Below are 16,557 nucleotides of genomic sequence, written 5' to 3'. Positions count from 1 at the left end.
CAACCGCTTCAGTAGCAAAAGGCTTTTTTTAGCAATCGGCTCGGCTACAAACAAGCCTTACCTAGTCTGTCGCAGGCCACACCTTGGTCTTTGTCGTGGCTTGAATTCTAACATCCCCAGAAAAGTTTGGTCTCATTTTGAACCGAAGCAACTGCAGATTAATTCCATACCCCATATGTTATGATCCACTAATGTAAGGCTCGTTAAAGATGAATGAATCCCTGAAGCAGGGAGAGACAATTGAGATTCAACTTTGATTTTTTTGGGAGGGGAAAAGGAGAGAAACCTGGCGGAGATCTGAACTCCATTGAGTGGACGCTTCTGTTTTCCCAGTATTTACACAAACTGAGATAAAGACAATCACCCACCTTCTCGGAGCACCACTCGCTCGTACGCTGGGAAGCGCGTGGCCAGTGTCTGACTGCTCAGGTTTTCTCTGCTCTTCCTCAGGTCCTTCCTCTTCAAAGAACGTTGGCCTCGTAACCGCCAGAAGTCCGCTCGATCGCCCGCAGCAGCTTTATGAGAGCTCTGGACACTGGCCATCTGCTCCGCTCTGACGGGGAGGACAAATGCAACTGTCACTAATCCATTGATTGTTCACGGCTAACCGTGGTCCGTACAGATCGACAACGATCTGTTACACCACTAATTAAGACCATAAACTCATGTTTACTGAGCTAATGAATCAAGAGAGAAGTAGAGTCATTTTCTCATAGACTTCTATACAATCAGACTTCTTTTTGCATCCAGAGGAGTCGCCCCCTGATGGTCAGTTGAGAGAATGCAAGTTTAGAGTACTTCCACATTGACTTCACTTTTTAGAACTCGAGGTTGCCGCCTGGTTAGCCATGTCCTTTTCTTGGCGATGTGTTCCCTACCTCTTGCCCAATGGAAGCTAGGATCGGCTAGGATGTCGTTGATTGTGGAGAACTTTGTGTCATGTCTTTTAGATTAATGCTGTGGACATAAACTCTACTCACTAAGCTATTAACTGAACACATTCTGGGCATTTTACAGTACACACTGATTTCCCCCAGAGTGAATGTGTGGTGTAATTAAAACAGACAAGACTCATACCGAAGCATACCACTGGGACATGGGTCGTCTCATGCCAGTGATTTACTCAGCCTCTGGGCTCCGGACCTGTAATCACAGCAACCCTCCCGGGACAGTTAGAGTAATGGTGCTGCACTGCAGCAGTGCTGTGCACCTTTCTTCCCAATTTTGTGCCATTGATAGAAGGCGTGTTACTGAGAGAGATTCAGAGGACACTGTTCAGTTTCATCCACTCTTTGTGAATTTGTGTTGTACATGCATACATGTAGTATCTTCATATGATTGAGGTTCTTTATGTAAGGACCTGAGCACTGTGATAGTAACTTTCGTTTCTATTTGGTTTGCTACTATTTAAAAGGTGCAATGTGTAAGATCTGCTCAGGATTCTAGTAAAAAACTTTATCAACAGAATGTGAAGAGGTTGTAGTGTTGACGTTATGTCAAAGACATCTGTGTGTTGCAGAAATATCTGCTGATAAGATCATGCTAACCAGCTATCCTCGGTCCGTCCTGTCTTGTAATACCACTTGTACCCGGAGAGGCGATAGTGAGTCACTGTAGTGTCCGAAAGACGAAGAAGTAGAGCTGCCCCGAGGGCTTGTCAATCACGTTGCAGATCCAGGCTCCGTGTACGTTTTGAGAGTTCGTTCGTTTTATTAAATCCTAAGGGGCAGAAACGAGAAAAGACTTGTACATTCCCAGTTAGCAGTTAGCTGTCAGCTTTCAGCCAGCGTAAACCACAGCGCTGGGGGTCTGATCCCGGACCGCCACGACTCCACGCTAGAGCAGCAAACCTTCTGTTGCTGCCATTAGAAAAGGTTAGACCCAGAGCTCCACCAGCCCGCCGGGACTCCTGGCGTTGTGGTTTACTTGCTGAAGGAAAGTTTCTGCAGCTCTGCTAACTGAAGGATCCTTCTCCGTAGCGACCCACTCTACTCCAGGTAAAATAGTTTTCTGGCAGCGGGAAGGAAACACAAATACGAGGTGTTTCCTGCCACTTTGGATTTAGTCCAACAAACTATCACAGAGCACGTGGACCGAACAGACTCTGGTTAGTGTCAGAGTAAACACAGTAACGTAAACTATAGGCCGACACCACACGTGAAGATTATAAGATAATCGTGTTATTTTGACCGGCTCACAGAGTTTCGGCAGTCTGATACCGTCGGCCCGGGGGCTTTAAAACCCACCATGACCTCATGCTGGGCTGATGATGATGGTGGCCGGCTGCGGCTCAGTGAAAGAGCAGGTCGTCTTCCAATCGGAAGATGGGTTCGATCCCCGGCCCCTCCAGACGATGTGACAAGCATTTTCTTTGAAGCATAGTGAGGCCTTTTCTGCCCTCTGAAGGACACACCTTCAGTGTTTTTGTAGGACCGACTGAAGGCCTACCTGCTCTTGTTGGGGATGATGCCCTTCTCCAGCAGCTGCTTGTCTTTGCCAACACGGATCGCCAGCCAGTTGCCGAGCTTGCCGTCGTAAAGGGTGTCCACCACCTTGAAGATGTCCCCCCGGCTGAAGGCCAGGCACTGAGGGGTCTCTTTCTCATACTCAAAGTGGGTCCGGATGAAGAAGGAGTCTCCGCGCCCGGACACCAAGATGTCATTGTAGACTAGACAAACCAAAAAAGAGAAGGGGGTGTTAAAAGGAAGGAGAGAAAGCTGGATGTAAGAGCAGAGGAGAGCAGGGCAGCAATAGAGGAGTAACATGTTAGAATGAGGCTCAGACAAAGTGAGGACCACTAGACTCAGATTGAAGCAACTTCTCAAACGTCCTCCGAGTTCAAGTGAGGTCTGTCGGAACACCACCTGTACTTTTTGTGCTAATTTAATTACTTCAGGTAATAAATAAACCTTTTACTATCCACCCCTTTTTAGGGTGACCTGCCTAAACTAAATAAACTGAGTATATTAGACCCGTGTGATGAATTTGGATATATATTTATGTAATATGAATTTTACTGTTGTACTGACAGAATGCTTTGAAGGTAGAGAGACACCATATTGTTAAAGTGTCACACTTATGAAACAGTCTTAATGTAATACTGATGCCTCTATAAGACCCACATAAGTAAACGGAACCATCAGCGGATAGATTGTCTATTTCTATTTGTTTTGTTTTTTTAATGCCTGAGGCACTACCACTTTTGTCCACAGGGACCGCCAAAATCAACACGAAATGAAAGTTCCCCGTAGTAGTTGCTTTAATGGAAAATTGAGTGTCTCCTTTGGTGGTTCAGGGGATGCACCCAAAACTCCTGTCTGTAGGCTACAGCACAACAAAGTAGGAAATAAAAACAATCAACACAATTAAAATAGAATTTCACTGATAAGTTAACCCTGAAGTTGCATTCATTATTTCTGCGTAGTTAAAATCGATGGCATTAGGCTTTCGCCCCCTCAAAAAATTGACAACAGCAAAGCCCTTGTCCCTAAAACGATAAAATTCCAGAGCACAGGCTTTGTGACATAGACCATGTCTCTTTGATATGGACTTTTCTTCAAAGATCAAGGATGAACCTCTCTGCACAAATCTCCAGTCTCATTTGCATAATCAAAACGAAATGCACACACTTGTCTGACTGTTGCATGGAAATAAACTCCACGGCCTGCTCCAGGCTCCAGCGCGGCTCCCTGATTTGATGTGCGTGGTCCGACAAAGCGCTGACCCAAAAGGACCAACAGAGGAGGCAACAGTCACACTGACTACGATCCACTGCTGCACACACACTGTAGACTCAGCTGCATATATTCAGTCTACTTTTATCTCACACTGATAACATACATAAAACAAAGGGTTCCCCGAGCATAACCTCCTTCTAGTTTAAGTACACCACCCAGTTTTAAACACGTTATGCAGCCTTTTCCCTGGGTTTTCTGCTATGGCCTCTTGGATAGGCCGGTGTGTGTGTGTGTGTGTGTGTGTGTGTGTGGGTGCTAACACAATTACACCACACCAAATTCTGTTCTGAAATTTAACAATTTAAAGTTTCTTTAAATATTTAGCAGTTACTTTTTTCAAACATTTAACTGTCACTTTTGGAAATTGAACCACCCTTCACGTCGGCATAAATTAGATCCACCACACAGCACGGATTTAAAAAGAACAGATGCCACTTTTAAAGCTGTTTTTTCCGTTACAGATTTCATTAAAGCATTATGACTGGTGTGTTACACTCTTACCTGTGGTGCTATTTATCATTCTAGATTAAATGGCACTACAGGTATTTTGAATGTATTTTTGATTTTGGTGCATTGCAAAGCCAAATTGCCTCCTAAGCCACCATATGACCGGTTGCTGATGAGCAATGTGCCATTTAAACTGCCATCTATTTTTAAAGTAGTCTGGCGCAGTGAAACGCACTGGGGCCACATATTACATGACTTCCAGCAAACTTCACAGAGAACAACGAGGACAAAACAGCAACACTGATCTGTTTGAACCGAATATTCTCTGGTTTAGCTCATCGAACAGCACAAAAACACAGAATCCGTCAGCATGTTAGCGTGTCGGATTCTGTTACGTTTGTAACCGGTACTGACAACGTTATACTCACTTCACTTGTTCATCTGACTTGAGCAGTTTAGATAACATGCACTCGACTGTCCTGCTGTTATTACAGACATGTGAACTAACAAACGACACTTATTCACAGGATGAATATTGGGGAAAGAATGGAGTGAATATTTGTTCATTTTGGCATTAAAAAATATATTCTTTTGGCCCCATTGTACAGTTTTAGGGGAAACACTGTGATGCGTTGCTGTGGTATTCTGAACGTTTTAACAATCGTCTAAAAAGCAAAAATCTTAATTTAAACTTAATTTTTTACACACAAAACAAACAGCTGAACTTATTTATTGTAATTTCATCACCAAGTCCTTTGAAACTACTCAGTTTTTTTGTTTGTTTTGAGAGCGAAAAAAACAAATCTTGTCTTGTATCTTATTGTCGTACCGATGTCTTGCTGCAAAAGCTAATTGCTCTTCGGGGACAAATAAAGCAAAATGTCAGCAATATGGTGATATTCTCTGTATGTATTTGTTGATGTTTGACAAAGGTTTTAACCTGAGCCAGGCCAAACAACAGTGGCAGCAATCATATCACATCCACACAGGGTTAATAGAATAGAGTGTTAACAATGTATAGTTCTGTTTATAACGCACTGGTATCGGATTGCTAATCTGTTTCTGCCAAGTTCAGATATCGGAATCGAGGAAGTAAAATGGTATTGGAACAAAAGGTGCGACAAAAATACACTTAACTTACACTACATAAACTAGTTTGTGTGGCGCCACCCTTTTTAATCTGACATTACATTATAACTAAATTGGGTTTGAAGTTATAAAGATGTATCTTGCAGAACAATTGCACACACATCTGACTGTACTAGTGAGGTCCTGGTATGGATTGTATCTGACATGAAAATCATTCAAAATACAATTGCCCCCCTGACCTCTCATTTGGTTGTTTCTTCATGCGAGGACCTGCCAACTCTCTCTGATGACCTTAAATGTCCTCTCAACAGTGCTGCACAGTGAAGAGTCAGTGTTATTGTCATGTCAGGGCTCCGCCTCACTGTGCGATGTGTTTTTGCTTCATAAATAGATTTCTCCAATAAAAAAGCCCTTTTTTTCCAGAGCCACACGCTCAAGGGGGCCAATGTGCTGATTGCATAACACAGTTGGAGGCATGTGCCCATGTGTGTCACGGTTGGCTGAACCAAAACTCGCCTGATCTGGTCTAAAAGCCTTGAGGGACCAAGCTGGTATCTCCATCATTAAATGGAAACATGCCAGAGAGAGAGAGAGAGAGAGAGAGAGAGAGAGAGAGAGAGAGAGAGAGAGAGAGAGAGAGAGAGAGAGAGAGAGAGAGAGAGAGAGAGAGAGAGAGAGAGAGAGAGAGAGAAGTGCATTGTGGGAAAGTACACTGTGTTTTGGGATACTCCACATGTCGCTGACAAGCCTACAACTGAGTCACTTAAAATTGCTCAGAACAACACCTTCCATTGTTAACAAACGTTACTCAAACAGGAGGAAGTGGAGCATTTTTTGGGGACTATTTCCAGCGGCGGATTAATCCACGTTTGGTGCTCTAGTGAGTATTTCCCACAGCAGGGCAGTTTATGTGAGATTCAGTCAAAATAAACTACAGTGTGTGTGTGTTTATTGTAATGAAGGTATAACTATTTACCAGTGGATGGGTCAACATTGTTAAAAATAAAAAGTTTGTCCTGATGGTGGTACTAGAGAAGAACTACAACGCTGTGTTCACACTAAACGCAAAGATAATTGTGTGATCGTTTGCAAAAAACAAATCAAAATTATGCCAGAATTATTACATAATGTTAATAATTGGAGGCATTAACATGCTCAGTCAACAATCCTCAAAATTATTAAATTATGATATCTGAAAAGTAATTTGGATATTTTGGCCCGAAGAGGTAGAAGAAGAAAGCTTCTAGGGGGCTGAAAATAAGGACGGTTCATCTCCTGAGGAGCATGAATGTGCTCATTAAATATCATGAGATGTCATGATAATCTGCCTTACAGACTGTGTATGTGTCTTGTATGAAATAGATGGCCTGTTTTAGCTTTTATAGATAAAGACAAGTTGTATATATACAGTATATATACGTGATATAATGGAACAGTGGCTGTGCGTCTATGGTGGGAATGTTTTACCATCAGGTTTGCTCTGTGCCAGGATGGTGACCACTTCCCCTTTAGGGATCTCCAATAGGAAGAGCACCGCTTCCTCTCTCACTACACCTTGGAAGTCCACATTGTTCACCTTCAAGACACAAACAAAGTGCACAATGATTAAGACCATTTGCTTTTCAAATAACAACATTCACACTTTTCTGTCAGTGTGATTTGCACTATGGCTTCTCTGAGCTTCTTGTAATTTCTGGTTACCTTTAGGATTTGATCTCCGATGCGCAGGCCCTCTTCCTCGGCAGGACTACCCTCTTGAACACTAGCGATGAAGATGCCAGCATCGTTTCCTCCTGCTAGCCTCAGCCCGACGCTGTCCCCCTTCTGGAAATTCACCATCACTGTGTTCGGCCTGCAGGAGGGACACCGCACACGCTGCCGTTAACAACATGGTCAGAGACAAAGCAGTGTTCCCGAGTAAGTTATTAACAACTTACAGAAGCTTTGCGTGCTTTTCAGGTTCTCTTCCCCTCCCTCTTTCACTCTGTCTCGCTAGCAAACACGCACACAGCAGCTTTATCCTCAGTCTCTGTCCATGTCTCCGTGTCTCTGTCCTGACAATTGTGCTACTATAATGCATAAAGTTGGCAGCTTTGCAGGTCTGACGGTTGATTGACTTGATTGATTTTTGTGGGTTGGGCAGTGGAGATTGGGCGGGTGCAGTTATTGGAGTAAATACGGAATGTCCTCCACGCACCAGAAAATGACGTAATCACGGCCGGCGCGTGGTGAGCATAGGTCGTGGTTGTGGCGCTTGGTCGTGCACCTCTGAATTTTTGTAACTTGCTATTTACATATCTGGGGTTTTAAAAAGAAGGCCAATTTGCTTGAGAAACAGGAGGTCTTTAAAATCTTCATTTGACTTTTTCCAGCCAAATTAAATTGTTTACAGGATATCCAACCTTCGTTTCTTTATAATGCATGATTTAGTGGGATACCTTCGTATTACGGCACATCATTTTTTGTATTCATCGAATGCTGGATGAGAGCAGCCTGCACAAATAGATGTACTGTGATGCGTCAGTGCTTTAGTATTTCTTTACGTCCCTGGCACACAACAGTGAGTTCTTGCAGCACTCTTCAGCAGCTCATGGTCAGGCTCAAGCCAAATCATCATTGTAGCAAATGTTTTCAGTGCCCAGAGACATGTAGTGTAAGTGTGAAGAGAGAAAAAGAAGAAGTCACCCATATATTTTTTCATCTTCAGGACTTGGTCGGAGGAGAATCTTGGGCGTGGTTGTTACAGCGGCTGTAGATGAGAGTGTTGTTAACATCTTCCATGTTTACAACAGCAAATAACATGTTATGTCAGTAAAAGTATTGACTGTCGATGATACTTTGACACTTCACTCATTTTATTCCTATTTATTTACAGTTTCAAATCTGTGCTGCAGGACGGCGCATGAGGGCCATTGTAGTTAAGAAGCATAACAATCACGGAGCCTGGGGAGGGGGTAATATTCTGGGAAAAATAATAGGAATTTCTGAGAATAAAGTGATAAATTTGCTAGAGAAAACTCACAAAATCAAATGTACCACTTCAATCTCGGAAATTCAGAATTCTTTCTCGGATTATTACCCCCCTCCCCAGCTCTGTAATTTATGTATTTTTTACCAACAATGGCCATAAAAAGCAGTCAGAAGGCTGAGAAGTTTGTTTGCCATATCCAAGTTTCTAAGATGACAATTTGTCAGATGTTGTGTTTACAGCTCGTTTCCAAGTGACCAAACAATTGTGAGTGAATACCTGGAGGCTCCTCAATGTGCGGCGTGCCTTTGCTCAGCTCAGCTGAGGCCTGGGGGTCTTCAGGTACTCTGAATGGGGAGGCCATGGCTGACATCTTGGCTGTCCTCATGGGCTCCTCCCTGCTTCACACACACACACACACACACACACACACACACACACACACACACACACACACACACACACACACACACACACACACACACACACACACACACACACACACACACACACACACACAGGATGAGAGGCTGTAAATGTGTAACAGCAACTGATTAAAACCTTAAAGAATATGCTGAATAAGCTTGCGTACTGTAGGAGGGGGACACGATTACAGTAAGACCTCACATACATTTTAAGGAAACAACAATAGGAAACAACAGGACACCTCACAGAGGAATGAGTCCTAAAACCCGGAAATGAGTCAGCATTTTTAAGCTTGGTTAATTTGTCTTGAAGTCAATGGGTTTTTTGGTTAGAAGACTGAAATAAGGTCTGTGGTTAGCACAAGCTTAAGAGACTTTTAAGTTTTGTTCTAAGACATAAAACACGTCAGTAAATACCTTGTACCGTCTCAAAAAGGTGGATGCTAACGGGTGGCTAAATGAGACTACATAACGCCATCACACCCACTAGTCCGCTGTCGTGAGGGTGACGTGATGTCATGCTAGCCGTGGTGTGGTTGGTTTAATAGCCTCACTTTAGCTTCTTACGTGTGGCGATCGAATTCACGCTTAATCATAAATATAATCATATATAATCATAAAATGCTGAATAAAACGTGTAAGTATCCTAAATGTTTGTTTGACGCAGGGAATGCAAATATCCCAGTGGCTTTTTGTTGCAATGCTAACTTCTGGAGTTGGCCTACAAAGATAGGTCATCCCTGCAGCACTCTTCGATAACTACAAACAGTGCTCATCAGAGCTTTTTAATGTCTTTCGGGGGAAATCAGATTTGAATTTCAAGTCAATCAAGACACATCTAAGTCTTAAGTCTGGTCAAAGCAAGTCTTAAGTCCATGGCACATCCAAGTTGGTTCACAAGTCTACATCACCAGACTGGAGGTCAGTTGTGACAGGTTTTGAGACTCATCCATCCATCCTACCTGGGGTTGTCTCTTTCGTTAGAGGAGTGAGAGGACAGGTCAGACTGGCGGGACCTCCTCTCCTCTGGGGGAGAATAGGAATGGTATGACTCCATCTCTGACACGTCTGACGGACGGACAAGACAGACAGACAGACATCTTAGTTAGACACACACAGACGTCTTTCAAGTGAAGTCCCCCTGTCCAGACCCCACCACCACCAGCACCACCAGCACCACCAGCAGCAGCTGAAGAACATGGTTGCCTCAGGAAGCCCCGATACCAGCTAATGTCGCCCGAGGACACTATTAGAGTTGTCAGTCAAAATGATGAGGACAGACTCTAGTGCCACAGCTCAGTTCTCAGGATAAAAGCAGCCATCACTCCAACACATTCAATTCATCGGCCCGAAATAATCAGAACAGTATTATTGTTCAGATTTGTGTGAAAACACCAAAAGTTTTTAGATTACTTTCCAGGCAGCCATCGGTTTCCATTAGTGCACCTCCAACATCAGCCTCGACATTGTGTATATATGATGATTAGCAATGGTTCAATGGTTGTTGTATTGTAATAACAGAGGGCCCACAATTGTGTTTAAAGCAGCTCAGGCCTCGTGGGAGAATCCATACTGCCTTTAATCCCAAAAACAAGCTGGTCCAAAGTGCTTACACACAGGCCTGCTCTTCACAGAGCGCCTGGCTTTCATTCGGTCCCTCCTGTGAATTATTTTTCTTCTTTTCCTTTTGCATTTGAAGTGAACATGGGTGGCAGAGGCTTTGATTTGGCTGCTTTTATCCGTCAGAGCGTGGCACTCAGCACAGCGCTCTGAAGAGAGGGAGGGAGGGAGGCGATGGAAGCTTCAACAGAAGCCAAGAAAAAACCCAGATACAGAACAACAACAACATTTGAGGTGTGAGAGGACAAGCGAGGGAACCACATTAAAAAAGAGTTCATTAAAAAACAAAAGTGGCATAAATCTGTCCCTCTGAAAACAATAGGCCATGATACACCAGCAATCAATTTCAGAGAGAGAGAGAGAGAGTCTAGTACGTGTTAATTCGTTTGATTAGGGTTAGAGAGACATTCTGCATAATCAGAGGTGACGGAGTTTAAAAGGCGAGAATGAAACATCGAAATGGAAGAGAGATATGTTGAAGACAGAGGATGAGAGAGACAGACGAGGAGAAAGATGTGTCAGAAACAACATCCATCATTTAAATGTATGTCACAACACCAACACATTGTGTTGAAAGACTCAAAGAACCAGTCAATACTGAGTTTTTTTCTCTCCGTCTGCCCTCTAGAGGCGGGGCATAAGGATGGCTCTATGGGCCGGTATGTGTATCTGTGGGTCCATCAAACACTCCACAGCAGCATATCAGGACCAATTGGGTATTCCTGGTCTCCATAGCATCAGCTGTCATGTTTTTTTGGCGACCTCCGAAGACAAATAGATAATTTCATCACCTTTTAAAATGACCTAATTAGATTACAAAAGGCACTCAAAGTGTGTCTCCACCACAGTTCTGATGCATTGCACATGCGGCTCATATAAATCGGCCGGATTTACCACATGGTATTTTGTTCAATATGCCTGTGTTACTGAAGACCCCAGGACAAGGGGTCCAGTACCGGAAAAAAAGGTCAAGAACCACTGTTCTCCACCTTACTTCAAATTGCAGCTATATCCCAAATCAATTGCACACAGCTCTATATGAGAAATACATTGTTGGCAATACTTAAGCATGCGTGTGCCATTTGTTTAAACCCTTATATTATGGGATGTTATATTATTTATTTTTGCGATCGTCTGCACGCGCACATGTTGTGTGCATGCGAGCGTCCATGAGTGAGTAAGTTTGTGAGTGAGTGAGTGAACAGCTCTATGTCTGTCCACAGCTAATCTCGCATTCTGCTGCAGCAAACCGCATAATATTTTGGGTTGACAGTTACAGCTGCATACTCAAGGTCTGTATACTCAAGGTCTCAAAACACACTTTTATCGCCTTTTTATACTGCCATTTACTATCTGCAGAATCCTCACTCACTACTCTTAATCACTGGCTGGTAGGGGCCGCTAGTGAAAACACAGCCGAGTGCGTCTCCAACCCTCTGCGCTCACAGTGGGAGGAGAGGGGAACAGTTTGTGGTGTGTTTGGCCAACAGCTAACGAAACTACGTTTTTAACAAGATCGTATATAATGTCCTATACGACGACTTTGAGCCAATTGCCTGTGTACATGACCGCTTGTTTTTGAGTTTAAATGAAGTGTGTTTTGCGATGCTTTACAGCCCGCTGGTTGCATACATCACTGTTTGTTTGTTGGCCACTTTTATCATTTTAATGCGGTGTGTTTGGCTAACGGCACTACCTGTACACACACGTAGAGGGTTAGCCAATTGTGGGTTGTATTCATTCAATCACACAATACAGCGGTGGTCGTTGCAGACACACCTGGCGCAGATCTGCACTCTACTGAGCACACCTTTCTAGTTCAGCATGTTTTCCTCTTTCCTATTTTAATTTAAAGCAGAATCCATTGTATATTATAACTATGCAGTATATGTAACAATATTTAACATTGTTATCAGAGGATGAGCCTCTTTAGATCTCGTTTTCAAGGGGGTCCTGTGGCACAAAAAATAGAGGTTTAACATCCACAAGGACGCACTTCATAAGGGCTCTGCCTCCTCCCCAAAACACACCAACATAACATGAAAATAATAAACATAATGATTCAACTGAACAAGTAGATTTAAGATATACAAGCAGAGACTGTTGAGTCTGATCCGAGTACGTTAGGCAAATGTAATTAATATCTCATATATGTGTATATATATATATATATATTACTCCAATGTAATTAACTTTTTTACTGCTATCAAGACTGGTATTTCTTGTATTCAAGAAGATATCTTAATTACTGAATGAATACTGATTGCTGTGAGTACATTCGTGCTCCTCAGAGGATGAACCCTTTTCATTTGAATGACTCCACGACCTTTCCTTGAGCACCAAGCTAGCTAAGGCTAAGCTTAATCCTCAATAAGGTGTTTGTTACATTTGACACTTCCATATTGTGCTGGTGGAGCTTCACAATTGTAATCGGTTGGTGTTTTCATCCATGGTCAGAGCAGCACAAACAGCTTATCTGTACTTTTGTTTGGGCTAAGGCTTAAAAGCTTAGACGCCAAGCGATTTAAGTCCATTTCACAAAGACGACTGAGCGACTGCTTGGACGAAGCTTTAGTTGTTAGTCAGTGTTGTGTTGAGTGGCAGAGGTGCATCGGTGTATTAAAAGGTGAACTCAGACTCTTCATCTCCTGCTAGAGCCTGCAGACAGCCGGACTCCACACACACACACACACACACACACACACACACACACACACACACACACACACACACACACACACACACACACACACACACACACACACACACACACACACACACACACACACACACACACACACACACACACACACACACACACACACTAAGCTGCTCCACTAGGCCTACTCCCTGCGTTATCAATCTATGTGCCGCGAAAGGTGACTGCTACACCATATTTATTTGATTCACAACAGTTACTTAACTAAGCTGGTTTTGGTTTGAATATACGTGCCGTGTTAAATATGTGCTGTCTCTCAGAACATTATTCCTTGTCTCCCTATACTGTAGTTGGATCCAAATTTATTCAAAATGTTAGGCTCCACGTGTCGGTTTTGACTCTTCTCTGTTCGTAGCATTGGGTGTGCACTTTTTCCAAGCAAGCAGCACTCCACACAGGCCCAACCAGCAGCAGCGTCTGCCCAGACTATCCAGGCTCCATGTGTGGGCCATCAGTGAAGTGAACCTGTCAGTGAGACGTGTGAGCGTGTTATGAGGATGACGACATGTGAAATGGAAATGCAGCGAGAGACAACAGCGATGGCGACGAGAGTTCAGACGTGCCACCTGGACAGACGGCGGACGGCGAGTTGCTACGCTGTTAAGACAAATCATTAATATGTTATTACACGGAAAGATCAACGAGCATCTTACCCACTTTATGAGCCACGCTTTTGTCATGCAACACTCTGTGTTCACAAAAATAAATCATCACCCATATTCAGACAGTGTCATCAAATAACGCACATTCCTCTGAAGGCAGCCTGCGGCATTATTCCACCTCTACACTTAATGAACCACACAATTCAATGTACATTGTGATTAAAATGTGTTTATTTATTCAGGAAAATTAATCAGGTATTAAAATAATGTTTAGAAGATTTAGAGCAGTATAAAGAGAAGTGCAAAAAGGTGTGAAGGCTTTACAACTTTAGTCAGGTTGCGTCACAGCCGTTTTACAGCTTAGAGAAAGGCAACAGTGTTACACATGCTGTGTGTCTTGGGTGGTCCTTCATCTAAAAGTATGACATTTTATCTGGAAGAGAAAACACAGACAGAGATTGCACTTTTGAGCGATTACAGGGATCGCTTCTGCTGGTCAAGATGAGCACTTTCAAAATCAATACGATCAGTTCAGTTTTCTAAAAACGGGGCCGGAGGTTAGAGCCCCGGGCCCACAGTGAGGTCCTGATTACAGCCTGACCTGCTGGTGTCCTCTCTCTCCTTCTACAGCATAACAGCTGAGCAGCTGCAAGCAGCAACTCAAGACCGCTTCGTTTCAGACGGTATTTTTAGCGCTTGAATGCCTGATGTTTTCAACCTTTGTCAGGGTGTATGTAAACGGGATCGGATGTGAACGTCTCCAGGAGACAGTTGAAATAATGCCAATGGACACTTTTCTTTAATTATTCATCTTTCTATTTATTATACAGCGTTTTGTATGGAGGCTCAAGTGTGTCACATGGAATAATTATTAACATTTTCATTGGTTAATTAAAATGTATTAAACATGTCTTTAAAACATTAATTTGTGTCGCAATGATGTAATTATAAATAAGAGGGTAATAAATAACTAAATTCAAACCAACTACTAACTCTTTCTACTTCATTATTTTAGGCTGTATGCATTTATTTATCAATAAATAAATGAATGAATGGGCCTTGGACACATTAAAGTGTCTTCAGAGAAATTGGACTACATTGGTGTAGGGACTTTTTTTATGCTAGATTTTAAAATGATCAACCTAAAAACCAGCCCAGTTGCCAACTTCCAATGAAAGTAGCTAGCTGCACTAGCTCCAAAGGTTACTGAATCTAGCGAGTGAGTTTGCTAAGTCGGCAACACTGACAGCTCGTCCCTTTGGGCCTCCCTCCAAAGCCCCTCCCACAAAATGATCATTCCAGAAACAATTGGACAGCCTTGCTACAGTCCTGAGACAGCCACAGCTAGCAGATCTGATTTTGATGTTTTGTCAGAGCATTGAATCTGTTGATTGCTGTCGGGATGTAAAAGAGAATTTAAACAAATATAACTACTACCAACCCCAGCTTTAAGGAATGAACTCGATATATACCTGTTGACCTTTGAACAAAATAAATCTATTATTATTCCTGTGGCACACTTCAACCTCCACAGCTTGGAGCGGATCTGACGAGCTCTACTCCTTTGGTCCTCTGTCAATCAAAAACCTTCAAAGAGATTTCCTCCTGACCTGGACCTACATCAAAGGTTGGTGGAGAAACAAAAACTGCTACATCCCACACAGACAGGCTTTACAGTTATGTCTCAGATCTACTTCAGCGGTCTGTGTATATATAAGTGATACGACGTCTCATAGAAATGATCACACTGATTTGACTGAATTGTAAGGGACATGTCTGACACTCTGAGGCCTCTGTAGGTCTCGGATCATGGCAATGGTACAAGCATAAGGAGAATCATTTGATGCAACCCCCTCCAGAGACCCTGTGGTCCCAACAAACATCCCTGTGGTTTAACACTAACCATGTCGGTCAGGCCACACGTCCGGTGACTCACCGTCGTTGTCTGAGTCGGAGTCTGCGAGGGGCGGGATGCGGACGAGGATGTGACGGTGGTCCCTCTGGACCACCAGCTGCAGCTTCCCTCTCGACTTCTCTATCAGCTTCCCGGCGTCGTGCAGAGAGAGGTTCTCTGTCACCGTCCCATTGATCTGCACACGTGCACACACAAAGTGTAGACAGTCAGAGGCTGCATTCAGGATTAAGGAGCGGATTAAGGAGCCAGTTGGCCTGCTTTGGAAACCTTGGGGAACTTTGCTTCTTTTACCTTCATGTTAGAGGCTGTGAATCTGTATATATCTTGTATTTATGTAGTCCATCCATCCATCCATTTTCCTCCGCTTATCCGGGGTCGGGTCGCAACAGGCCAAGCAGGCTGACCCAGACTTCCCTCTCACCGGCAACATGTTCCAGCTCATTCTGGGGGATCCCGAGGAGTTCCCAGGCCAGCTGGGAGATGTAATCCCTCCAGCGTGTTCTGGGTCTTCCCCAGGGTCTCTTCCCAGTTGGACGTGCCTGGAAAACCTCCAGTGGGAGGCGTCCAGGAGGCATCCTAATTAGATGCCCGAACCACCTCAGCTGACTCCTTTCGACGCGAAGGAGTAGCGGCTCGACTCCAAGCTCCCTCCTGATGACCGAGCTCCTTACCCTATCTCTAAGGCTGAGCCCGGCCACCCTACGGAGGAAGCTCATTTCGGCCGCTTGTAGCCGCGACCTTGTCCTTTCGGTCACGACCCAGAGTTCGTGACCATAGGTGAGGGTAGGAACGTAGACCGAGTGGTAAATTGAGAGCTTTGCCTTCCGGCTCAGCTCCCTCTTCACCAAGATGGTCCGGTGCAGCGCCTGCTTTACTGCTGCAGCCGCACCGATCCGTCTGTCGATCTCCCGCTCCATCTTACCCTCACTCGTGAACAAGACCCCGAGATACTTGAACTCCTTCGCTTGAGGTAGGCACTCCGTCCCCACCTGGAGGGAGCAATCCACCGGTTTCCGGCAGAGCACCATGGCCTCA

At 43.9% G+C, this 16,557-nt stretch overlaps 1 protein-coding gene across 1 annotated transcript in view; it reads right to left on the bottom strand.

The window, feature by feature from the left end:
• tjp2b (tight junction protein 2b (zona occludens 2)) overlaps positions 1-16,557 on the bottom strand; it is a 108,435-nt gene that overhangs the window by 16,571 nt on the left and 75,307 nt on the right. Inside the window, exons 8-15 of the mRNA XM_076099518.1 lie at positions 15,544-15,697; positions 9,629-9,734; positions 8,521-8,639; positions 7,959-8,022; positions 6,975-7,125; positions 6,741-6,849; positions 2,449-2,668; positions 369-553 (exon numbers count right to left, since the gene is read on the bottom strand). Of these exons, the coding sequence (XP_075955633.1) occupies positions 369-553; positions 2,449-2,668; positions 6,741-6,849; positions 6,975-7,125; positions 7,959-8,022; positions 8,521-8,639; positions 9,629-9,734; positions 15,544-15,697 (1,108 nt within the window). The remainder of the gene's footprint in view (positions 1-368; positions 554-2,448; positions 2,669-6,740; positions 6,850-6,974; positions 7,126-7,958; positions 8,023-8,520; positions 8,640-9,628; positions 9,735-15,543; positions 15,698-16,557) is intronic.

The sequence above is a fragment of the Anarhichas minor genome, unplaced genomic scaffold (genome assembly GCF_050575085.1).
Source record: "Anarhichas minor isolate MPS153535 unplaced genomic scaffold, ASM5057508v1 ptg000025l, whole genome shotgun sequence".
NCBI classification, from domain to species: Eukaryota; Metazoa; Chordata; class Actinopteri; order Perciformes; family Anarhichadidae; genus Anarhichas; species Anarhichas minor.
This window is presented reverse-complemented; position numbering and strand designations above follow the sequence as displayed.